Source organism: Ovis aries, chromosome 6, assembly GCF_016772045.2.
Source record: "Ovis aries strain OAR_USU_Benz2616 breed Rambouillet chromosome 6, ARS-UI_Ramb_v3.0, whole genome shotgun sequence".
NCBI classification, from domain to species: domain Eukaryota; kingdom Metazoa; phylum Chordata; class Mammalia; order Artiodactyla; family Bovidae; genus Ovis; species Ovis aries.
The window spans coordinates 19,968,950-19,994,513 of record NC_056059.1 but is presented as its reverse complement, the minus strand read 5'-3'; the positions used below and the strand labels follow the sequence as shown (position 1 = coordinate 19,994,513).

General features: G+C 39.2%; 1 protein-coding gene across 1 annotated transcript in view; it reads left to right on the top strand.

The window, feature by feature from the left end:
- The window catches only part of ARHGEF38 (Rho guanine nucleotide exchange factor 38), a 149,241-nt gene that overhangs the window by 27,005 nt on the left and 96,672 nt on the right, over positions 1-25,564 (top strand). The window contains exon 2 of the mRNA XM_004009653.6: positions 18,517-18,704. Coding sequence (XP_004009702.2) covers positions 18,517-18,704 — 188 coding nt within the window. The remainder of the gene's footprint in view (positions 1-18,516; positions 18,705-25,564) is intronic.

Sequence of the window (25,564 nt, the reverse complement as noted above, 5' to 3'; positions counted from 1 at the left end):
CTTGCAGTCCAAGGGATTTCTCAGGGTTTGCACTATTTGGGATAGATAATTCTATGTTGTAGTGTGTCATCCTGTGCATGGTGGAATATCAGAAGTATCCCTTACCTCTACCTTCTAGATGCCAACAGCACCCTCATCCCCAAATTGTGACAACTATGAATTACTCCAGACATTGTCAAACATCCCAGGCAGATTGTTCGAGGAGGCAAAATGAGATTGAAAATCGCTGATCTAAAACAATGCTTGGCACAATGAGCACTCAATAAATATTTGTTGCATTAAAAAAAACAAATGGATAAAATCAGTATTTCTTGAGTCAAAAGTTTGCCTTCTCAACAGTAGAACAGTTACAACAGAAAAATTAAATGCAAAATAGAAAATTCTCAAATAGAAAAGTTCTGTTCCCATTCAGGGCTTCGAATTTGTCCTCTTTTTTCGTCTTTTCCTGCTGAATACTTTAACTAAAAACAGTTCTCATTTGTTCAGTTTCTAATTGTTTTTGCTCCCCATGCTGATCACCATGAAAAGCGAAAGTGATCACCAAAGGACTCTGTAAATTCGAACCAATGCCACTTAAGCATTTTTCAAGCCAGGTAAGCTTTGTTGAATTCCCTTTTGAAATCCACTTCTCTACTTTCTGCAGCAATTAGCAGTCAGAGGAAATAAATCACATGCCCTTTGAATGAGGATAAAATATTTCCCTGCCCCAGTGTTTGAGCTTTCAAATTCAGAGCAGTGGAGGGTCTGCTCCACCATATTTTCACTTAATACTTCACTGGCTTCTCTCCAAAACCTGTCTGACATGCAATTATTTGCAACCTATTTCACAGAAGGCCTGCTCCATTCATCTTTCTGTGGATCAGCTTTCCACTGAAACTGATAAAAAGATTTTACTGTGTGAAGCTTAAGTCTGTAGGGTTCAATGCAATGCTAAGCCAAGGGATTTAGATTTTATTTTATTTTTTAAGCCAAGGGTTGTTTTGAGGTTTATGGGGGCAGATATGACATGCAGCAGGGAGGGGGACAAAATTAATTATATTGGTGGTTTGGTAATGATCTGCTTGCAACAAAACCCTAGGTAAGAATTATGGGTGAGTGTTCACACTGTATGGGTAGAAAGGAGACCATGGGTGAGGGTGATGGTCAGAAGATCTGAAAGTTTCTGACCCTGTTATTTAAGGTAAAAGACTTACTTTCTCTAGAAATTAGATTCCTTCTCTGTATAATGTGATTGAACTCGATAGACTCTATCACCTTAAGTCCCTTCCTGATTCTTTCTCAAATATTCCATATTTCTTTAAATGACACCTGTATCCCATTAATAGCCATAAATCTGAGAGTCAGCTTTGACTTCTCTTCTCCTTTACACCTAGCTTGATTGCTCACCAGTTCATGTTAATTTCATCTCCTGAATTTCTCTTGATCTGTTCATTCTCTCTATCCTCTTGACAACTAGACAAAGCTTAATTTCCTCCAACTCTCCCCTAGCTTCCCTGATGGCTCAGCTAGTAAAGAACCTGCCTGCTCTGCAGGAGACCCCAGTTCAATTCCTCGGTTGGGAAGACCCCCTGGAGGACAGGACTGAGCAACTAAGCACACACAGATCCAGGTTCATAGCCAATTGCCTGTCTCCTTGCCGTCATCTTTGTTTTCTGCCATCTTCCCCCAAATCTGGTTCTACTGAGGTCGAAGTGATCTTGTGAACACAAGTTGATGTCACTCACATGTTTAAAATTTCCTCCTTCATTTCCTATTGTTCTTAAAAATTCCGTATTCCACAGGACTTCCCCAGTGGCACAGTGGATAGGAGCCTGCCTGCCAATGCAGGGGAAATGGGTTTGATTCCTGTTTGGGGGCGGATTCCACATGCTGTGAACAAACTAAGCCCATGAGCTGCGGCTACTGAAGCCCATGTACCTAGAGCCTGTGCTCTACAGCAAAAGAAGCTGCTGCAGTGAGCAGCCTGCCCACCATGACTAGAGTAGCTCCTGCTCACTGCAACTAGAGAGAGCCTGCAAGCAGCAACAAAGACCTGTGTGTGGGCGCTAGTGGCTCAGTCCTGTCTGACTCTGTGACCCCATGGACCATAGCCCATCAGGCTCCTGGGTCCATGGGATTCTCTAGGCAAGAATACTGGAGTCGGTTGCTATTTCCTCCTCCAGGGGATCTTCCCAACCCAGGGTTTGAACCCGGGCCTCCTGTATCACAGGAGGATTCTTTACTGTCTGAGCCACCTAGCACAACCAAAAATAAAATAAATACATAAATCTTTTTTTAATTTTATATCCCCTAATAAGGCCTTCAGGATCTGTCTCCTGATCATTTCTCTAGACTCAGCTCCTTAGCACATTCTTTAACATTTGCGCTTCCACCACACTAAGCTTATCGCAAACCTTTGTTGGTCGCCAAGCATTCGGACATGCTGCTGCTTCTGCTCAGGATCCCTGACCTTATCTCCTCACCAGTACTACTCTCTCAGACTTCCCTCGTGCATCTCTTTTTCAACAGGTCTGACCGCTAGGCTATGTTCTGCTTAGCATACGGGTCATAGTTTACTGTAACTATACTTGTACACCAGTTTTGAAATATTGACTGATATTTTAAATTGCAAAGTGGTTTGTTTGCAGAATCTTTCTCAATAATTTTCTCCTATTTTACGTTGTCTCATTCAACTCCTAGTAGAGCAGCAGTGTTCGACAACTTAAATTTTCAAATCATTTCAAAGCATTAAAGCAGTTTTCATGGAAACACACATACTCTTTTAACACTAGTTACGTTTGAATTAATGCAATTATAAGAGGTACAACTGACATAATCAGGTTTGCTGTTGAACACAACTAATTGTTGGAAAAAGTGCAATTTGATCATTAAATGGATAAGTGCACAGGCATCAGTGGCTACCTCTTAGGGAAGAAATGGAAGGTATTGATTTATCCTGCTACTTTAATAACCTACCTTTGCTTCTAGATTATACATTTCTTGACAGAAAGGACTGCTATTTTATTCACTACAATATAACCAACATAAAGCATAGTCCCAGCTCAAACCTACTCTGTAATTTAAGAAATCAATATTAAATTAGATACAAGATTTCTTTAAAAATACGGAATTCATAAAATTGCTAAATTGTCTTCAAATTCTGATATTTTTATTTAATTATAAACATGTGTTGTTGTGATTAAATTATGGATTAGGGTCAGGTTCTTACCTATGTTATCCTTGTATTGTCCACAGTCAAATGACTCTGTGAACTACATAAGAAGTATGAGTTGCATGGTGTAGGTATACTTGCCTGGTCTGGCCTTGGGAGCATGAAACGGGTGTGAGGGCAGATGTTAGTAAGCAAGACTTTAAGTAAAACTTTAAGCTTTGTGTATGAAAATATTAGCTCCAAACTTCCTTAAGTGATAAATGAGATTTCCACATCATAATGAAAATAAAAATCCATGATCATTTATTGGTAGCCATTGATAAATAATATCAGCTAGGGTCCTTAATCCAAATAAATAAAGACCTAGAATATTAAAAAGCTGTGTATGTTAGCAGGACATATTTTAGTCATCTTGCTTTTCAACTTTCTTGAGAAGCATATTTTCAGTGAATTTCTGAGAAACTTATTTGCACTGGTGATTTAGCTCTAGGACAAATGAGAGAGAATCAAGTTTTTTAAAATTCAAGGGTTTATACTATGCTAAACAAGAAAGAAGGACTATTATCCCTACCTCATTTGAATTCAGCCAGAATAGGAAGCGGGCATATTAGGCCTGGTATTGAACAGACTTTGCAAAAGATCTTGCTGTTCTGTGCTTTTTTTTTTTTCTAGAGCAGGTCCAGAGCCAAGAAGAATAGTTTCCTGATGGTTGCTCCATGACCTCTCACACTTGGAACATTTCTGAGGAGGGGAAAAAAGGAGGAAAAGCAGGTGCAGCCATTCTGAACCAAATATAGAAATATGACAAGTAAATCATGGTCATGAAAATAATGGCCAACATTCTTTGAGAGGGTTCTGTGTGTTAGACACTGAGTTAAGCAGTTCACCTGCTTTATCTGGACTCTCACAACCTCCTAGCAGTGGGCAGTGATTAAAATGCAGCTTTAGAAACCAGGCTGACTAGGTTTCCAGTATGAATCTCCTTACTATGGTGTGACCTTGGGCCTTAACCTTAACCTGTGTTTCACTTCTTTGTGTGTGCTCAGCCGTATCTGACTCTTTGCAACCCTATGGACTGTAGCCCACCAGGTTCCTGTGTCCATTGAATTTTCCAGGCATGAGTACTGGAGTGGGTTGTAACTTCCTCCTCCAAGGGATCTTATCCTGACCGAGGGATCAAACGCACGTATCCTGCATTGGCAGGCAGATACTTTACCACTGAGCCACCTGGGAAGTAGTTCACATGGAGTTAAAAGGAAGGGAATTAAAATGTTTCTATTGTATTATCTTTAGAAAGATTGGATGGATGTAGTTTGCACTAACTCCCCTGCATTATCTGAACACATGAAAAAAATAGGTATTTTTATTTTGCTTTTAGGAAACATTAACTGTGAAGGAGTTTACTTTGTCTTAGCCTAACATAGGTGGTCTAAATCCTTCATGATTTACTAATAAACCTTCATGATTTGCTAACAAATAAGATGAGACATTGTATAGAATAGTTGAAATAGAAAACAACTTCCATAGTAAACACCAGCTTTTTCCCCTTCTCTTCTTTTCTGTTTACTAATGTGAGACCCCATCCCCTGGAAAAATGTCTGGTTAATAGAGACTCAATAAATATTCATGGAACTTAAAAAAATCCATTATGTAGTATTTTTGTAAGGATTGAAGAGCTAATTCAGAACAGGCTCAGTATTTAGCACAAAGTGAGTAACCATCCCTTGGAATCTATGGGAAATTGGTTCCAGGACCCACACAGATACCAAACTCCACAGATGTGCAAGTCCCTCATATAAAATGGCGTAATATTTACACATCCTCCAGTATATGTTAAATCATCTTTCCTGCTAAGTCGCTTGAGTCATGTCCGACTCTGTGTGACCCCATAGATGCCAGCCCACCAGGCTTCTCTGTCCCTGGGATTCTCCAGGCAAGAATACTGGAGTGGGTTGCCATTTCCTTCTCCAATGCATGAAAATAAAAAGTGAAAGTGAAGTCGCTCAGTCATGTCCAACTCCTAGCGATCCCATGGACTGCAGCCTACCAGGGCTCTCTATCCATGGGATTTTCCAGGCAAACGTACTGGAGTGGGGTGCCATTGCCTTCTCCATAAATCATCTTTAGATTACTCATAATACCTAACACATTGTTGATGGCGTGTAAATAGTTGCTGGGCACTCAGCAAGTTCAAGTTGCCTTTTGAAACTTTCTGGAATTAAAAAAAAAATTTTCTCAATCCTTGGTTGGTTGAATCCATGGATTCAGAACCCACAGATACAGAGCACTGACTGTACTCAGAAATGTTATGTTTTATTATCATTACTGGGGGCTTTCCGGTGGCTTCCTGGTAAAGAATCTGCCTGCAATACAGGAGCTGCAGGGGACATAGGTTGGAACCCTGGGTTGGGAAGATCCTCTGAAGTAGGACATGGCAACCCACTCCAGTATTCTTGCCTGGAGAATCCCATGGACAGAAGATCCTGGCGGGCCGCAGTCCATGGTGTTGCAAAGAGTCGGACACAACTAAGTGACTCAGCATGCATGTCCATTATCACCGCTATCATGATTGTTTATTCTTCCTCTACAGAGGAAGCGATTCAGTGAGTCCAAATGACTTGGCCAAGGTCACACAGCTAGTGGGTGGCAGAGTCAGAACTGAACTGTGTGTCTGCCTGTCCAGCACAATTTTATTGCATATAACACAGCATACCCTGATCACAGCGCAAGAAGACTGGTTAAGGAGGGAAGAGAGCCTGGGCTTCAGAGTTAAGCGTGCCTGGTTTGAATCCCATCACTTCTGCATACTCTGTGAGGCCCTGCATTCACTTTCCTCATTTGAAAAATTAGTGTGATATTCCATTCACAGCGTTGTGAGGAAGATTATAGATACAGATCTAGGTATATAGATATCTATATATAGATAAAATATATATTTTTCATTGGTATAGAACAGGTACTTGATAACTGTTGCTCTTATAGGTGATCACAATATAATTAGTATAATTGCAGTCACAGTGTATAATGCTTTACTACCAAAAATATTCTTTAAGAAAATATACTGGTGCTGGGAAAGACTGAGGGCAAGAGGAGAAGGGAGCAACAGGATGAGACGGTTGGATAGCATCATCAACTCAATGGACATGAATGTGAGTAAACTCAAGGAGATAGTGAAGGATAGTGTCCATGGGGTCACAAAGAGTCAGACACAACTGAGTGACTGAACAACTTCTATTATATGAACAAAATATGCTCTATACTTATAGTGGAATATTATTTGACCTTAAAAAGAAAGAAAATTATTTTTAAAATTGAAGTATATTTGGTTTACAATATTATGGCAGCCTCTGAAGTATATCAAAGTGACTCAATTATACACATATATGTTCTTTTTTATTATTCTTTTCCATTACAGTTATCATAGTATAGTATACAGTATATAGTATACAGTTTCCTGGGCTGTACATTGGGACCTTGTTGTATATGCATTCTAAATGGAATAGTTCGCATCTACCAACTCCAAACTCCCAGTCCATCCATCTCCTCCACACCCTCTTGGCAACTGCGAATCTGTTGTCTACGTCTGTGAGTCTATTTCTGCTTTGTAGATATGTTCATTCATGACATATTTTAGGTACCACATATAAGTGATATCACATGGTGTTTGTCTTTCTCTTTCTGACATACTTCACTTAGTATGATTATTTCTACTTGCATTCATGTTGCTGCAAATGGCATTATTTCATTTTTAATGGCTGAGTAGTGCTCCATTCAGAGAAAGCTATGGCACCCCACTCCAGTACTCTTGCCTGGAAAATCCCATGGACGGAGGAGCCTGGTAGGCTGCAGTCCATGGGGTCGCTAGGAGTCAGACACGACTGAATGACCTCATTTTCACTTTTCACTTTCATGCATTGGAGAAGGAACTGGCAACCCACTCCAGTGTTTTTGCCTGGAGAATCTCAGGGACGGGGGAGCCTGGTGGCCTGCCATCTATGGGGTCGCACAGAGTCGGACACAACTGAAGCGACTTAGCAGCAGCAGCGGCGGCAGTGCTCCATTATATATATGTATCACATTTTCTGTATCCATTCATCTGTCAGTGGACATTTAGTTTGTTTCCATGTTTTGGCTATTGTGAATAGTGCTGCTATGGACATAGGGGTGTGTGTATCTTTTTGGTTTATAGATCTGTCCAGGTATATTCACGGGAGTGGGATTGCTGGATCATATGGAAATTCTATTTTTAGTTTTCAGAGGCACCTCCATACTGTTTTCCACAGTGGCTGTACCAGCTTACATTTCCACCCACAGTGCAGGAGAGTTTCCTTTTCTCCACACTTTCTTCAGCATTTGTTATTTGTAGACTTTTTAATGATGGTCATTGTGACTGGTGAGAGGTAGTATTCATTGTAGCTTTGATTTGCATTTCTCTAATAATTAGCAAAGTTGAGCAATTTTTCCATATGCCTACTGGCCATCTGTATGTCTTCTTTGGAGAAATGTCTATTAAGGTCTTCTGCCCATTTTCTGACAGTTTTTTTTTTTGAGTTGTATGAGCTGATTGTATATTTTGGAGCTGATCGCATACTAAGCCCTTGTCTGTCTCATTGTTTGCTAATATTTTCTCCCATTCTGTAGGTTATCTTTCAAAATTTTTTAATGGTTTTCCTTTGCTATGCAAAAGCTTATAGGTTTGATTAGTTCTCATTTATCTTTTGTTTTTGCTTCTATTGCCTTGGGAGACTACCCTAAGAAAACATTGGTATGATTTGTCAGAGAATGTTTTGCCTGTGTTCTCTTTTCGAGTTTTAGAATGTCTTGTCTTATATTTAAGTCTTTAAGCCATCTTAAGTTTATTTTGGGGCATGGTGTGAGGATGTGTTCTAACTTCATTGATTTACATGCGACTGTTGAACTTTCCCAGCACTACTTGTTGAAGAGAGTGACGTTTTTCCATTTGATATTCTTGCCTAAAGAAAGGAAGGACATTCTGACATCTGCTATATATAGATGAACTTGAAAACATGCTAAGTGAAATAACCCATTCATAAAAAAAGTTCTACGAGTCCGCTTATATGACGGACCTACAGTAGCCAAATTCATTGGACAAAAAGTAGAATGGTGGTTGTCATAGGCTGGGGGAGGAGAAAACGGGGAGTTATTGTTTAATGGATGTGGGTTTCCCTTTGAGAAGATGACAAAATTCTGGAGAAGAATGGTGGTGATGGTTATACAATAATCTTAATGCACTTAATGTTGCTGAACTATGTCCTTGAAAAAAATGGCTAACATGGTGAATTTTATGTTACCTATATTTACTGCAATGATAGGGGAAAAAAGAATATATTTTTGTATAAGAGGAAAATATTATTATTGAAATTATTGAAATAAGAAATGAGTCTTAAGATTATCCCCTACTTCTTCAGTAATATTTTTGTTGTTTTATATTGAGTTTCACCCAGAAGTCACTTTAGTCTTCATATTTTATAAGAGGGAGAACGTGTGTGTGACTGCTTTTATCCACAACATATGTTTCTATTTGAATTGGCAGATGAGTATTAATCAATGTGGGTATCATTCTAATGATACTGTCAAAGGAGAAATAATATTGTTGTGACACCAAGAGAACATTTTATTATACACATTACCTTGAAATAACATTTTTGTCAGGAAATCTGATGCAGCACACATATGGATCATGATAGAAAGAAGCCAAGCTAGTTATGTGTGATGTACATGATGTACAGGCCAAGCTCCTGCGAGATACAAGGATATAGTAACTCTGAAGGTCATTCCAGCACCAGTATAATATTTGAAACAGTTATGCTGTTTATACATCAGGTTCTCGTTTTTATAAGCTTTCCTTTCTATGTGATTTTTTTAAACTTCTGTAAAGCTTTTTTTTTTTTCTTTTTGAAGAGGAAAAGGTCCCTTTTGTTTAAATTGTCTTGTCTTCCAAATCCAAACCATTTTGTACTTTGAAACATGACTTGCTTCTGACATTGAAACTCTTTTCTTTCTTTTTGAAGTTACTATAATGTTAAATTTTGAGAAAAAGTTTAATATACTCATAAGGTGTGTCTGTTCTATTTGCATCTGTTCCAGTCTCATTACCCTCATACTTACTGATGTTCTCTTTTATCTCTCGCATTAGTTCTGCCTTGATAAAATACCAGCTCTATTTGCTCACCTTAGGTTCCTTTCTGGACTTATATCAGACCCTCTTGGGCAGCAGCAGGAGCTGTAGGCCTCTGGTCTCTGATCCAAACCCCTCCAAGGCCTTGTTTTCTCTCTAGACACAAGAGTGAGCATTTTTGCCCATCTCTTCTCTCTCCAGAGAACTCCTAGCCTCAAAGTACTGATACTGCTAAACTTTCTAGCAGTATCCTGTTAGAATGTTGAATGTTTTTGTTGGGAGTTTGGAGATAGTGAGTCTCTACAAGAAGTCTCTCTTGTTTCATCTCTGCTCTACTGAGATGTTTGGGTCCTATCTCCACTTAACTGGTACTCTTACTAAAGTAATGTTTTCAGAGAGATTACAAGGGTGGCTATTTGCCAGATTCTCCTGTACTTGAAAGTAGTGGCCCTTTCACATAAATAATATATAACAAGGGGGAAAAAATCAAAATCTTTTCTTCTCAGAATTCTTTATACCTGATTCTAGTGAATTCTAGCATCCAGTGTTACATACATGAAATTTAATTCAAGTCCTACTCTCACTTGAATTTTTTTCTCTCAGGAATCTTATAAGAGTTTCTCTTTATACTTAGAGTTTAAAATTTTCTCTATAATATGTTTAGGCATGCTCCTTTTTACAATGTGTAAAACATAAAAGGCAATTAAACATTTCAGAACTAGAAAGATAAGATAATTTTATCCGTTTCATTGGTTACTGTTCTAACATAACCTCTCCACCTATTCAGATTCCTTCTTTCTAGATTAACATTCCATATAAGTTATCTTTCCCTATTTCTATCCTATTCTTTTTTGCACTTCCTTCTCCCCTTTGGGACCATCTGCCCTCTCAGTGGGCTTCTCCGGCGGCTCATGCCCTCTCAGTGGGCTTCTCCGGTGGCTCAGGGCTGTGTGCATGCATGCTAAGTCACTTTATCACGTCTGACTCTTTGCGACCCCAGAGACTGTAGCCCGCCAGGCTCCTCGGTCCATGGGATTCTCCAGGCAATCCTGGAGTGGGTTTCCATGCCCTCCTCCAGGGGATCTTCCTGACCCAGGGATCCAACCCACATCTCTTATGTCTCCTGCATCGACAGGCAAGTTCTGTAACACTAACGCCACCTGGAAAGCTCCCAGCCTTCCGGGCAAGGTATGTCTTCTAGAATTACTTTTAATGAGGCTCTTTTGGTGGTAAACTAAGATCTTATTTTTCTAAAATGTGCTTATTTTACCATCATTTTTGAGAAGGTTTTGCTAGGCAGGCCGACAGTTATTTCAGTCATTTTTCTCTCAGCTCTCTAAAGGCATTACTCTTCTATATCATGGCTTGTGGCAATGCTGAGGTAAAGGCAGCTACGAGTCTAATTGCTATCCCTTTGTTGGTAATGTGTCTTTACATAGTATTTTAATTATTTTAATGGTTGGCCTCAAAATTTTGACAGGTATTCTTAATTGAAAAATATCTAAATTACATCAATGTCTTTACATTTTCTGCAACCCTACAAAGATGCTTAGAAGTTTAAAATACTTTTAAAATTGCCCTGTCCTCTGGTATCTCCTACTTCCTCTCAGGCATCTACCCACTTCAGTTATTCATGTATCTAGGGTACACAGTTTTTAGCAAAGGAACCAACCAGTGGAAGGTTTTAAGGTGAGAGTGTGCCCTGATCAAGGACCAGGAAGGAGTCAGATACATGCATTACTCTTTGTCCCCTTTCAAGTCTTTGCTTAATTTGAGAACTTCCCTGTGTCTTATTTAAAATTTCATACCTTTTGAATACTTCTCTTATGGCTGTATTTTCCTCCATACCACTTACTACCTTTTATATACTGAATAACTTACTTATATTCTTCTTCCTCCACTAAAATTTATCTCCATGAGAAAAGGGATTTTTTAAAACATATTTTTAAAATTACTGTATCCTCAACTGCTGGAACACTTTCAGGCTTATAATAGGCCCTTAATCATTTGTTAAACATTCATTGAATCCAGGCCCCAAACCCGCATGAGAGCCAATTACTGTTCTGGAACTATTAGGGAACATTCCTTCCTGCCCCTGCTTTTTTTCTATCATTACCCAGAGCCATGGACAAGACAATTTTCACTGCTGTCTCTCCCTCTGGAGCATTATTTGTATTGAACCCGTTCACCTTTCCTTGGGTGTATTTCCTTTCTGTTCCTGGTTTTATGCTGTTTGTCTAATCAGGCTCCCCCTGCTGCCCAGAGGCCTCGCCCTGATCCACGCCCTGTCTCCTTATTGTGAACAGAGCTCCCATCTTCCCAGGACACTAGTATTTGTAGATGTCTCCAGGGTAACTGGTAGTTGCAGCCTCCAAACTTAATTCCCTGGTCTGAGCTTCAAGTCTACTCCAGACCTCAGAGGACTTCGTAACCATTTTTGAAGGCTTATTCATTCATTTAAATAGTTTTAAATGTTTTACCTGTTGTTTTGTAAACTCTCTGCGCCTCTACCAACAAGTTGGGATTCCTTTTTCACGATCTGAGGAATATGCCTGAAGTGGCATGCCTTTCCTCTATAGTTGTTCATTCCTTCTCTTTCCTGCTGTCATCGCTGAAACCTTCAAAGCCACTGCCACAGTAGCAAGTGCCACTGGGGCCGTTGTGTGGTTGTTCTGGGAAACCATTAAAGTGAATTCAAGACAATAATTCATCAGATCGCAGGGACTATCTGCTTTATTGTTGATGTCTCTCGAATAGAAAATTTCTGCCCAATTCTGTACCTATCGTCTGAGGGTGGTTTTTATGGCCTATATTGGAAACCAAGACACTAAACAAAAATGAAAAACTGTATTGACAGAAAACATCTAACTGACAATCTCATGTCTATTTCATTATCAAAGCTCAAGCTACTGTGATGCAGGCAATCTTGGACAAGTAGCTCAGGAAGATTCAGTGATAAACATGGAAAATTGGAAGGAAACTTACAACGTGTAGTTCAATGTTCTTCAAAGGGCAGTCTAAACACAGACTGATCTCTCAGGGGTCAGATTATTTAGGGATTCTGGTTTCCTATCCCCCCTGTAACAAATCACCACAAATATAGTAGTTTAACACAAACACATTGTCTCAGCTTCTGCAGGTTAGAAGTCCAGAGTCTCCGCTTACTAGTCTCACAGCTGAAAGCAAGGTGTGAATAGAGCCATGCTCCTCTCTGGAGCTTTGAGAGGGAAAGCCAGTCCTCGCTCTTTACGTTGTCGGTACCTATTTCCTGCCAGCCTGTTCTCACCTTCCGAAGGCCACTCACGTTCCTTGGCCCTTAGGCCCTCTTCCTCTCTCTTCAAAAACCAGCAATAGTGAGTTAAGTCCCTCACAGTCTTCACCTATCCTCTGCTCTCTTCTTCTTTGACTGGTGAATGTGATTAGATTGGGTCCACCAGGATAATCCAGGATAACTTCCCCATCTCAGAGTCTGTAACCTCAGTCACATCAGCAAAGCCTCCTTTGCCTGGTGAGGTAGCATACTCACAAGTTCTGAGGACTAGGATGTGGACATCCTTGAAAGACCATTTTCTGCCTATTACAGTGAGCAAAAATCCAGATTATAGAAACCAGGAGAAAGTATATTAATAATTAAGAGGTAAGTCAGGACCGCTAATGGCCAGAGATACTTTCCAAAGCCCAGACGTCTCTCCATTCAGAAGGACAGCAGGCTATTAGCAGAGAACCATGAGTCAGACTCAGGGATTAGGCCCAAGAAGGTGGGATCTGGCATTAATAGAGTTTCCCTAGCCTGATGGCCTCTGGCAGTCTCTCAGACACCATTAAAATTTATCCAGGCTGGTATGCTTCCCCTCTCTGTAATGGCAGAGTACTCTTCATGGAAGAAAAAAGCCCTGAGGCATCACTCTCATCTGCTAAAGCTGTTTCCTGGGCTTTCCTTTAAGAATGGCAGTGGTTGGCATTTTCAATCAATTTTGGGACTTTCGGGCTATTTAAATTATAGGCCACCAGCAGAATATCTTTTTTGGGTGTTTTCTTCCATCTGCTCTTGTAGATTGGCTAGCTGTGGTCTGAGTTCATATCTCATTGGTAAGCTTTCGTTGAAAGTGAAAGGAAGAACCAAAACATGCTAACATTTTGATTTTCTACCAATTCTCTAATTATATGTCTTGGTATGCAGAAATATAGATTTACCAAATACTTTGCCACTGGATTTTAATGGTAACCAAATCTGCAGACTACAAATGTCCTCCTGATAGCCTTCCTCCCCACCTGGCCAGTTTCACACTGTAGGTTGCATTATTTGCAGCACTCGAATTTCTAGAGACCAAAATATCTATCTCATAGGAATAAACTTTCCTAAAAAGAACAGAAAAAAATGTGGCCTAACACGTGGATATTTATGTGTCTCATACAAGAAGTCTAGGAGTAAAGAGATACTTCACATCTTTCCACACACTGCTGTCCATTGTATATAGATTTAATCTTTGTGACTAGTACTTCATGTTCCATCCTGCCTGCTGCCCCTCCAGGATTCGCATTCACATTCCAGACAATAAAAAGAAGGCAAGAACCATAAGGGGTGAAGGATGAAAGAAGCAGAATCCCAGCCAAATTTGCTTTTTAAAAACTCCTGAAACCCCTCTCAGAGATTTCTGCTTAACATCTTATTTGCCATAAATGAGACATAGTTTGAAAAAGAATCTAAAAAGTAAACATTTTTATCTATTCAGAGTTCAATTTATTTTTTTCTAAATGGGAGAATGAATATTGCTCAGGCAAATAAATGGCAGTGTCTGATGATCATACTGTTATTGTAAAGAATAAAGATATATGTATGTACATGTATATATACATATATATACACATATAATATGCTCACCAAAAATATCTATTATAACTTCTGTATGTACATTTACATGTGCATGAAAATATTTTGAGAAGGTTACGCACTAAATTAGAATACAGCTAAAAATACAGGGAAAACTGTTAGAGCTAATAAACAGGAATTGCCTCTAATAATAATAGCAAACATTAACAGAGTATCTACTATTCTTAAAGACACTATTGTATTTAACAAACATTAAATCATTTCATCTTCACAATCACTTAACTTACAGATGAGGAGACTGGTGCACAGAGAGTTAAATAACTTGTTCAAGGTCACAGATCTAATGTTAGAGGTGGAATTTGAACCCAGGAAGTCTGGCACAAAGTCTAGGCACTTAACCTCAAAAATATAATTTTATAGCTTGAAAAAACTAATTACCTCTCCTTCAAATCACCCCAATAAGAGCAGCAGCAGCAATAGCAACAGCAATAGCAAAGCAGAAAGAGCACACACAAACTCTAAGCAAAACATGGGCTATCAGTGAAGACTGTCATCAACCTCCTCAACCACGCCCCAAACAAGCAACCTTTGGGGGATTTTTCATCCCTCTCCACGCATACAGCTAGCCTAAGAAAGCTACCCAGGATTCCAAACGTCAGGTCTAGTCTCATTTTCCTCCGTGAGCCATGCCCCTATTTCTCCTTCTCTCCCATCTGAACACAGCTGTCCACCCATTTCAAGTCATACATTTTTCTTGACAAGTTAATAACTATAAAATAATAAGATCATTATTTGCCCTAGGTGGTGGAAAAGGTCAAGAGTAGAGAAAAAGGAAGCCTATTATTCCCGCGTCTGGAAATAACTAACATTTATATGGTTTTAGGCAATGGCACCCCACTCCAGTGCTCTTGCCTGGAAAATCCCATGGACGGAGGAGCCTGGAAGGCTGCAGTCCATGGGGTCGCTGAGGGTTGGACACGACTGAGTGACTTCACTTTCTCTTTTCACTTTCATGCATTGGAGAAGGAAATGGCAACTCACTCCAGTGTTCTTGCCTGGAGAATCCCAGGGACAGGGGAGCCCAGTGGGCTGCCGTCTATGGGGTCGCACAGAGTCGGACGTGACTGAAGCGACTTAGCAGCAGCAGCAGCAAAGACCCTATGGAACATCCATATACCATTGCTCATTTAATGTGATGGTTTTTGTTCCTAGTTTACAGATGAAGAAACTGAGGCTCTGTAAGGTTAACTATTTTTTTTATCCGCCAAGTTTTCTTAGTGGCAAAGCTGATCTTAAGTCTGATTATCCTTTCCCCAAACTGCTGCAAAATCCTTTTACATAAACTTCCTTGGCCAAGAATTTCCACATATGTTCCTCATGAAATTTGTGGCTAGAATAGTGAAAATTCATCATCACTGCTGGAAAAATAAAACTTGAGGGTGAAAGAAAGAGGCTGGAGTTGAGGATCAGTTACATGTTACAGTTTCCATGCATGGTAGCAGTATTCTGGTTTTTTGTTTTGTTTTTTGCTGTTGGCCATTTTTAAAGTCTTTATTGAATTTGCTACAATATTGCTTCTATTATTTTATGTTTTCGTCTTTCATCATGAAACATGCAGGATCCCAACTCCCTAAGCAGAGATTGAGCCTGTAATCCCTGTGCTGGAAGGTAACAGTCCTAACCACTGGACCACCACTTAAGTTTCAAGACTATCTAAATGTTCTTTTAGCTTCCATTTCCCTTTAGTTTTGGCACAATCTTTTAGTTCATGCTAGCTCCTGGAAAATAGTCATTTTGGAAGTTTTATTTTTCCTTCTTTCCTAAATATTCAGCTCTTCTGTGGCTTTATCTAGAAATAAAAGATTATTATAGCTGACTGCTGACTTGGTAATCTATGTTGGTTGTATTCATGTGTTACAAATAGTTTTATATAAAAACACAATATATGTAAAAACAGTGTATAATTAAAAGATAAAAGTTTTAAAGGTCAAGAAGGACCTTATAACAACAAAGCTGTGCTCACAGTGTATCATGAAGAGTTTGTTGGTTTAAGAAATGCAGAATGTAGAATGTATTTAGAGACTAGATAGGAAAATGATGTAAGTCTTTGTTCCCACAATAAACTTGAGTCAAAAGAGCAAACAAGATAGCTCACAAGATCACGCCACTCTGAATTCTCTAAGAAGGTTTTTATACCTGAACAGAAAAGTTTCTGAAGTTAAATATCTTGACTAACACTATTTCCACCACTGTGACCTTCTAACTTGGTTTTGAACAAGATACTGTGTAGGATTAGAACATATAATTTTAATTAATAAATCTAGGATTGTACATTTAAAGTGCAGCAACTGGAGAAATTGGTAAAGTAAATTAAATTCATGAAGTAATTGAGTTCCAGAATTGAGAACTAACAAGAACCTGACAATGTATTTTTAGAATATTTCTTGGCCAAAAATTAGAAAAGACTCCCTTCTCTTTGCTAGCCCCCCAAAACCGACAGATTATTTCAACCCCCATTATTCCCCTTTGCTCTTTGACTCCAAACCCCTCAGCTTTTAAAAGGAGCAGTCAAAAGGAGGCTCACAAAGGTCACAAGGTCAGTTTATAAATACAATCTGCTCACTACATATCTCCTCACCTCCTTACCTGCTCTCCTCTTTTATATCCCATATAGTTCACAATACTGACATCTCACTATAACTTTTCCTTCAAATCTGGAGTGCTGAAAGACAAGCTTTTTATACCTTCCAATAAGAGTACTATAAATTATGAAGCACCCCCAAATTATCAACATTTGCTTCAAGATATGAAAGCTCTTTCCATGATTGTCTCATTCAATAACTGATGTAGATTATTTATCTAGCACTGAATGGCCCAAGCTTTGTAAAACCATGTGCTCTTAGATGGTATTTGTCAAATCCTTCTTTCCTGATGAAGGAAGAATAGTTTCCAGGCAAATGACCCAGAAGCATATTCACCTTCAAGTCAGGATTGTCCAAAAACCAAACTAGTACACCTTTCAAATAATGATGGAATTACCTTCACGGCATCATTCCAGCCTCTGCCTGGACTCCTGAAATTACTGAGCAAGAGAGAGAGGAGTGCTCGATACTTCTTGTGGCTCTTCACATTCTTGGGGCAGCCTCTCTTTACATGGAATCATTAGTTCTGCTATTACATTTCTTCGGTTTTCTTGGCTCTTTCTGGAGTCAGCAAAGAGAAGATCCTGCAGCTCTATGGACCATAGCCCACTAGGCTCCTCTGTCCATGGGGTTCTCCAGGCAAAGAACACTGGAATGGGTTGCCATGCCCTCCTCCGAGGAATCTTCCCCACCCAAGGATCAAACCCATATCTCTTTAAGTTTCCTGCACTGGGAGGCAGGTTCTTTACCACTAATGCCACCTGCAAAACCCTAAAGATGTCTTACTTATCAGTTACTAGAATCATATTGGTTTTAAAGGAAATAAAGTTACTTCTGCAACTACAGAGACTATGATGAACATTAAGTTTGTAATGACTTCAAGTCGGAAGTGAATTCATTTACAGACACACATACTTGCTGCCCCACTATCTATCACTACTTTGATTCCATCTGTGACCTAGTTTGTGGCTTGCAAAATTTTACATCACTGTGGGAAACTCATCCTTGAAGATATTTAGCTTGCTCACATTATACCTTCTATAAAACCCTGGATACATGTGAGGCTTCCCACTTATTTCAACATCTTCTGAGCACTGTGATTTTTTTAACAAATATTTCCATTTGGCAGTTCAAAAATTTTGCAATAACAAGATTTGCATAGTATTGAAGATGAGGCATAAGAAATCTTGGTTGAAATTTATTTAATCTATCACTGTCTCACTCCTCATGGATTCTGATTGTGAACTGAAAGACAAATCTCAATCACATGTAATTGTTTTCCGTATTATAGAGATTTGCATACCACCTACTGAGAATGAGGGACAATTATTTTTAATAGATACAAAATTGGAAAGTATTCAATTTACAAATTAAAAAAAATCTTCCCTTGATTTAGAAGCAAATGTGTCGAGAAGTTCCATAGTATGATTTTATACATTTTTACCTCTAGTTGAAGATCAGGTTTATAACCTACTATAATAGCAATGGGGTATGTTAAAGACAAGACATGTCAAGTATTTTTTAACTGACTTGTTAGAAATATTCATTCTTAAACCCCACTCCTGCTCACAGTTTCACAGCATTCCAGCCTGAGGGAGAACATCCACACATCACTTCCCAAGAACACAGGTGAAGACACCTAAGCCTTCTTCCTTGCTATCAATAATTCTGCGGTGATGGATGTTTGTAACAAAGGAACAAGAAATCCTAACGGAATGTCTCAGGTGTATTAATACGCATTTTCATTTAACAGAAAAGATGACACCACAGGCTGGGTGTTCCACGGCTGAGACCCTAACTCAGGAGGATGAGCATCAGATTCGGAGAATGATGGCAAAGCGTGCGAAAATCATCAAGGAGCTGATACAGACGGAAAAGGACTATCTCAATGACCTAGAACTGTGCGTTCGAGAAGTGGTTCAGCCCTTGAGAAATAAACAGGTAAATGCAACTTTGAGGGTCCCTCCAGCCCCATCCTAAATAGGATCACCAGAACCAGGAAATCACAGAACCCAAGTGTATCCAAGGATCCTTATCCTCTACCACTGCGATGGCAGGAGCAATGGGCCCTTCCCCTGAAGCCCTGGGTTCAAGACAGCAGAAGTCATCACCAGACTCAGACTTCTGTCTGCACAGGGACACCCAGCATCAGGGAAACTGCATTCTAAGATATGGGGAAATGGAAATTCACAGTTTTTGCCACTTTGAAATTTCGATGTGTTCTTTCTTGAATTCCCATGGAACTGCCAGCTAACTCTGAGTGGTTGAGTTTTTAAGCAGTTTAAGAACAAAGCACTTAATTTGATCTAAAGATGGTCAAGTTTTCAGAAGAGAAAACTGTGGGTTTTTCCCTCCCCTATGTTGAGAGCTCAATTGAATTATGCCTATTAGCTAAGTAAAATGAAGCATAGAAATGAACCTGAATGTAAGGTAACAATTTTCTCTTAGGTAGAACTAGCCTAAGACAAAACTAGAGGTGTTTTTAAGTTAATGTTTCTCCTCCTCTTTATTCAAGAACTTTTCAAGGAATTAGAATAAAGGTACAAGAATTTTCTTTTACATATATGTAAAATCACTAGGGTGGTAAGTGGTCCTCACATGCAATTCAAACAATATACAAAAAACATAAACCAGAATGTAAAAATGATCAGGAATTCCATGACTCAATGATAATCACTATTTACATGGTTGGAAACATCCTTTCAGACATCAGTTTGGACACTTGCATATCAAAACACACACATATATTTTATAGATAAATGTAATCAAAACCACACATGCTATTTTGTAATATACTCGTTACACTCAGCAGTCTGTTGGATCTATTTTCATGACCACTAACACTTCTCAATGTTTTTCTACCATTACTGATGCTGAAACTCACATATTTGGGGTATTGTCACCTTATCTGCTTGGAATAAATTCTTAGGAGTGGAATTGCTAGGTCAAAAGATATGCATACTTAGGATTTTGATAATTGCCAACTTAAAGCCAAAAAGGTGACAGTGTTCTAATTTTCATTGCCACATACGTTGCTTGAGCTGGTATGCTGCTGTGTCATCTTTACAGCTGAGCATTATTGGTTTATAAACAACAGTGAAGACCAGGTACCTTTGGTTTCTTCTGACAAGTATATATTCATGAGCTGCTTCTTTTTAATCCTTATTCGTATCCATATCTTTTGCCCTTTTGAAAAAAATTATGGCTTTTCTTTTTCTTATTGTTTTATAAAACCTTTTATCTATATGTGGCAGCTGATTTTCTCAGTCTGTCTTTTGCCTTCTAACATTGACTAAGGTTAAAAAGTCGAAACCTTCTTTAAGGCTTATTCATTTGTTTTTGCCATGTTTAAGTGGCCGGATATATCCAACTTTGTGGATTCTGGGTTTGGCATCTTAACATGTACCCCACGATTATAAAAGCATGGTAAGCCAGTTGTTCTAACATCAGTTATTAAATCTCTTCCCTAATAGTTTACATTTCTTAGCAAAAGACTCTTCTCAGAAATGACAGGTAAAGTATCTGGTCTAAAAATCAGGGAAAACCAGTGTAGATCAAGGTGACCTTTGATGTAAAAGTTTATTTTTTTTTAATTTAAGCCAATGTATAAAGCAAAGAGGCCAAATAGGCAAAACATTTTCCCTTGATCAGGAGTCATCTTTCATCTTCCTCCTTCATGACTTTTTATTAGGTACTTGCTATTTGTCAGGTCCTGTTCCAAACACTTCATTGGTATTCTGATTCAATCCTCTTGCAGTTCTCATATTAGAAGACAATTTTATGAATCTGGAAATTTCTTAGTAATTCTGTAAGAGTAAGAATAACATTTACAATCATGATAAAAAGCTGCTCTCGATTCATTGCTAAATATAGTAAAGTATTTTTGGTGTGTTTTTCACTTAATTTAAGCTAGCTGCATTGATGCAACCTCTATTCTGGCAGATCGTCATGGTTGTTAATACAATGTTTATTTACATAGTTATTCAAATATTTATCTTTAAATTCAGGTGGCCTCAGACTCTATCAAATATCCACCCTCCCTTATGGTCCAGTCCTTACTCCTATTCTTCAGAAAATTTTATACCTAACACACTGTCTCCATAATTTCTCTCTGTACCTAATTTTGCCATCCATTTTCAGTAATTTCGACGTTCAGGCACAGCCTCTCACTCAGGTCTTTGACTTGTTCATTACATTCAATGAGCTTTCCTCAGCCCCATCTCAGTCGCTCTCTCCAGGGGCACAGCCTACAACCATCACTACCAGTAACTTCACGCCTTCTGAATCAGGATTCCGAGCTTACCTTTCTCTAACCCTCATGTCCTCTCTTTCAGCTCACTCCCACTGGTCTTGTTTCCAGCAATTTCTAGAGCAGTTTCTCCAGCAGTGCTGCCAGGGCCAGCTACTGAGCTCACCACTGCCTATTCACGTGTTCATCAAGCCCACACCTGGTTTGATTTCCATGGCTCCTTCATTGTAAAATCACTCCTTGCAGATGAATTCAGTTCCCTTTTCTTGCTCTCTTTCGTTTACTTGCCTGAAAAATAGCTGCCTTTAATGAAGCTCAATTGTCTGTATACTTTCTACCTTTACCGCATGCAGCTGAACCAATCTCTTTAAAAATTCATATCCATTTTCTTCAAGTGGGGCCCCCGTAATGTCTCTGAAAGAACTCTTTCATATCTTCTTCTTGCTCCTCACACCTCAAACACTTTTTTCTTCTCTCAGTTAGCATCCTCTTCCATCATTTCATGGAGAAAATCGCCATAATAAGAAGGTGCACACCGACAAGTCTAAACCTACCTGCATCTCCACTCATATAACCTGGCTGGTGGATCCTGCTTCTAATCAAGGAGAACCTCTCTACTACACAGGATTTCATCCTCTCAAGCTTACTCCTGAATTTTGGTCCTGCCAGTGTCCTTTTTCTGTCCTGTGTAATTGGTTTTACTCTGCCTATTGGATGGATTTTTCTCACCGTCATCAGCTATCTTAAAAACTACAACCAAAAATTCTCTCTTGATCCTAAAAGAATTGTCTATATTCTCTGTCTTTACTTCTTTCTCTTTTTTAAGTTGACTCTGAAGTATTTAATATGTATAAAAGCATGTGTGACTGAAACATGTGTTAAAATAAATACAATTTACCAAAGCTCTGTCCCTTGATAAGTTAATGATCAATACCCCCCCCAAAAAAGACTACATATACAAGAAAATGCCTTCCTTTGAATTAATCATCTTTTTTTGAATCAAATGGAATAAGACATGTATTTAGAATGTCTTCACTTTTAAACCATCAGCTACACTGGTGAATTAAACTGGTGCCACCAGTATACATGCCTTTGCTGAGCTGTACACCTGGGTATGCTCGTTAATTTGTGCTTGCTTTTTCACTTCTGTTGTCTTATTTTTTTGCTTCCTATGTAACTCTTAGGAGCAATGCTAAGACTTGGTGCTTCAGGCCACGTAAAATAAAATGTTTCTGTTATGTAATGTTTATTTACTTGGCTTGTTTAATTTTGACTCTTAATACTTTGAGTTACCATTCTCATAATTCTAACTAATATTTCCTTTGTCATTCTACTTGGATTGTTTATAGCTTGTTGATTTTTCACATCCGGCATTTCCCAATGTTTAGTTATCTTTCAGTGCTCTCTGCCTTCCGCTTTGTGGAATTAGCTTCAGTCCAGTAGTCTATGTCCTTTCCACTAATGTTATAATAGCAATCAGTTGGAGGTTTCTCAGAATTCTCATGTCAGATCCACCTTTTCCCCACTTCATTATGCTTTTAAGCTTTGGTTAAGTAAAACACAGGTTCAGGAATTCAAAGGAGTCAGAGGATTCTGAATCTAAATCTAAATCATTCTAAATCTATATGCATGCTGAGGTAGTTCATTTACAATACCCATTCATTAACTTCACCACCTTTTCCTTGGACATTCACTCTATGTGTCCTGTTTCCAGACCACGGACTTTGCATGTAGGCCACCTGCCATTACTGAGTGTCAAAATTTAGAAATTAATACATAGTTTTCATGTCACTCTGGAAATGATCTGCAAACCACGCTTAGCTAAACCAGAGGCAACATAAATAAATATTTCACATGTACAGGTTAGGCTGGAAGGGACTTTGGGAAGTCATCTGATGGATGTCTTTCCTCTTGCTGAGAAGACTCTTCACCACGTTGGACTCCCTCCATGTCTTCTCTCTATGCAGCTGATTCATGCCTTTTCAGCCCCAGAAGAAGCAAGTCCGTTTATAAGAGTGAAAATTGGAAGAAGGAGGTTGAAAACTGAGACAAGCCCTGTACTTGTCTGAGTGAACTTGCCTGAATGAATCAGGGAACAGATGACTGTCTGGAATAACCCAACAATGGGAACCAGTTTTATGTGTAAGGAAAGGACCAAGAAGTGACTGAAAAGAGTAGTCAGATAAATTAAAATACATGTTCTCCCTTTCTTTTTTTAATTTGTGAAATTCACATAATACAAAAATACCAAAGATCTCAAAGACACAATAACATCTTACAGCTATTCAGTTTCATTTTCTAGAGGCAAACATCATTAGCAGCTTCTTTTTACCCTTTCAGGGATATCCTATTTATGTGTATATATTTGAATACACATTTAGTCTGTTTTCATTTATGTAACAAGAAAGTTATGTGTATTTATTTTGGATTTGTTCATATCAGCTCTAATTGTGTGAAGTTATACTTGACTTTTTGCATTTTATGAAAAAAGGACAAATTATTCTGTAGTGATAAGAGCTCAGTTGCGATTTCCTGTTAGAATTAGGATACTCTTTATGGCAGCAATTTTGTAAAATAATTTTCATTTGAAAAAAGATATAGAAGAAAATAAACACGTATAGCTTTACCACTTAAAAATAAGCACTATAAATATTTTGGTTTATTGTCTAGACATATATGAACATACCCAAATATTTCATGATACTGTAATCATACCATATATATATATTGCTATTGCTAAGTTACTTCAGTCATGTCCAACTCTATGTGACCCCATAGACGGCAGCCCACCAGGCTCCCCCATCCCTGGGATTCTCCAATATATACACCCTTATGGAAACTTTTCCCCCTGAAGAGTTTATTTACATGTTTTATTTTAAACCACAAATAACAAGTACTAATTTAAATGGAGAAATATTTTATTTTCTTTATTGAAGGAGCATACATTTGAGAACAATATCAAGCTCTCTCTGGATGGAGAGCCCTCAAGTGGAAAGTGGTGCCTACCAGTATTGTCATGCAAGTCTAGATGTTGCGATGGCCATTGTGCTGTGTGGCATATGTGGCCAATGACACACTGTACTGACATCCTATCCAAACCCTCCCCTTCAGGGTCCACAGTGGGCAAGGGAAGGCCTGCAATAGGAGAGTACAAAAGACAAGGAATTAAGACAAATCCTTAACTTGCCCTTTGTTTTCAAAGTGCAAGAGAGGGAAGGGACCATGGGGCGTGGGGAATTCAGCTTCCTGCTTCCGTCCTCCACCTGAGTGAAGCTGCTATAGCTTACACTATGGCATCAATCCTGATAGAGAAGCTTATGCATAAGGAGAGAACATAGAGTAGATCAAATCATCTCTGAAAGGAGCCAGGGAGGAGAAGGATGTAAATGCATGGTGATAATAAAAATACTTTTCAAATGTGGCAATGCCATGGGAATCTCTCTGTGGGCCTCCCAGGTGGCGCTAGTGGTAAAGAACCTGCATGCCAATGCAGGAGGTCTAAGAGACATGCATTCTGTCCCTGGGTCAGAAAGATCCCCCAGAGGTGGGCATGGCAACCCACTCCAGTATTCTTGGCTGGAGAATCCCGTGGACAGAGGAGAGTGGCAGGCTCCGTAGGGTCACAAAGAGTCGGACATGACTGAGTGACTAAGCACGCACACAGCAAAAAGATGGTCATGGCCCAGCTGCTGTCCTGCGCATTTTAAGTTGTACTTACTACATTTTAGTTTGATGAATGATTTTTATTTTCCTTTGGAGTTTGCTGTATTTTTTTAAAAGTATCTATTTATTTTGGCCATGCTACATGGCATGTGGGATGCTAGTTCCTCAACTAGGGATCAAACCAATCTTTGGAGTGGAACCACGGAGTCTTAACCACTGGACCTCCAGGGAAGTCCCAAGTGGCCATATTTGTAAGGACTCCCTCCTCACCAGAATGAGTCCATTGCTGTCCTATACGAAAGGGACTGCAGCTTCAGCACATGTTCTAGGAACTTCTCAAGTTTGCCCTCTCATCTGAGGTTTCTGGTTTGACATAACTGGTGTCTTCCTTGACCTCTCAAAGCTGGATTCTACCTCAATATGCAGCCCTTGGATGGCTCCTTAGATGAAAGGTGCTCCCAGGAGTTATACAGAGCACAGTGGCTGTGTAGCAAACCTGCTGGACAGCCTGCCTGTCTCTCAATTTTAGTTTTGCTCCTTGGATGCATTCTCTGAGATTCCGCTTCCAAAACCACCACCATACTCTTCACTCAGTCATGTCTGACATTTGTGACCCATGGACTGCAGCCTGCCAGGCTGCTCTATGGAATTCTCCAGATAAGAGTACTGGAGTGGGTAGCTATTTTCTTCTCCAGGTATCGAACCCAGGTCTCCTGCATTGCGGGCAGATTCTTTACCATCTGAGCCACGAAGGAAACCCTGAGATTACCTTAGTTCTGTCTGAACCTCCTCCCTAATCCCCACCCAGCCCAGCTCTTACATACCCACTTCTCCTTAAGAGGATTTTAGACAGTAACATGTAATAAAATTTTACCAATCTCACTGAACA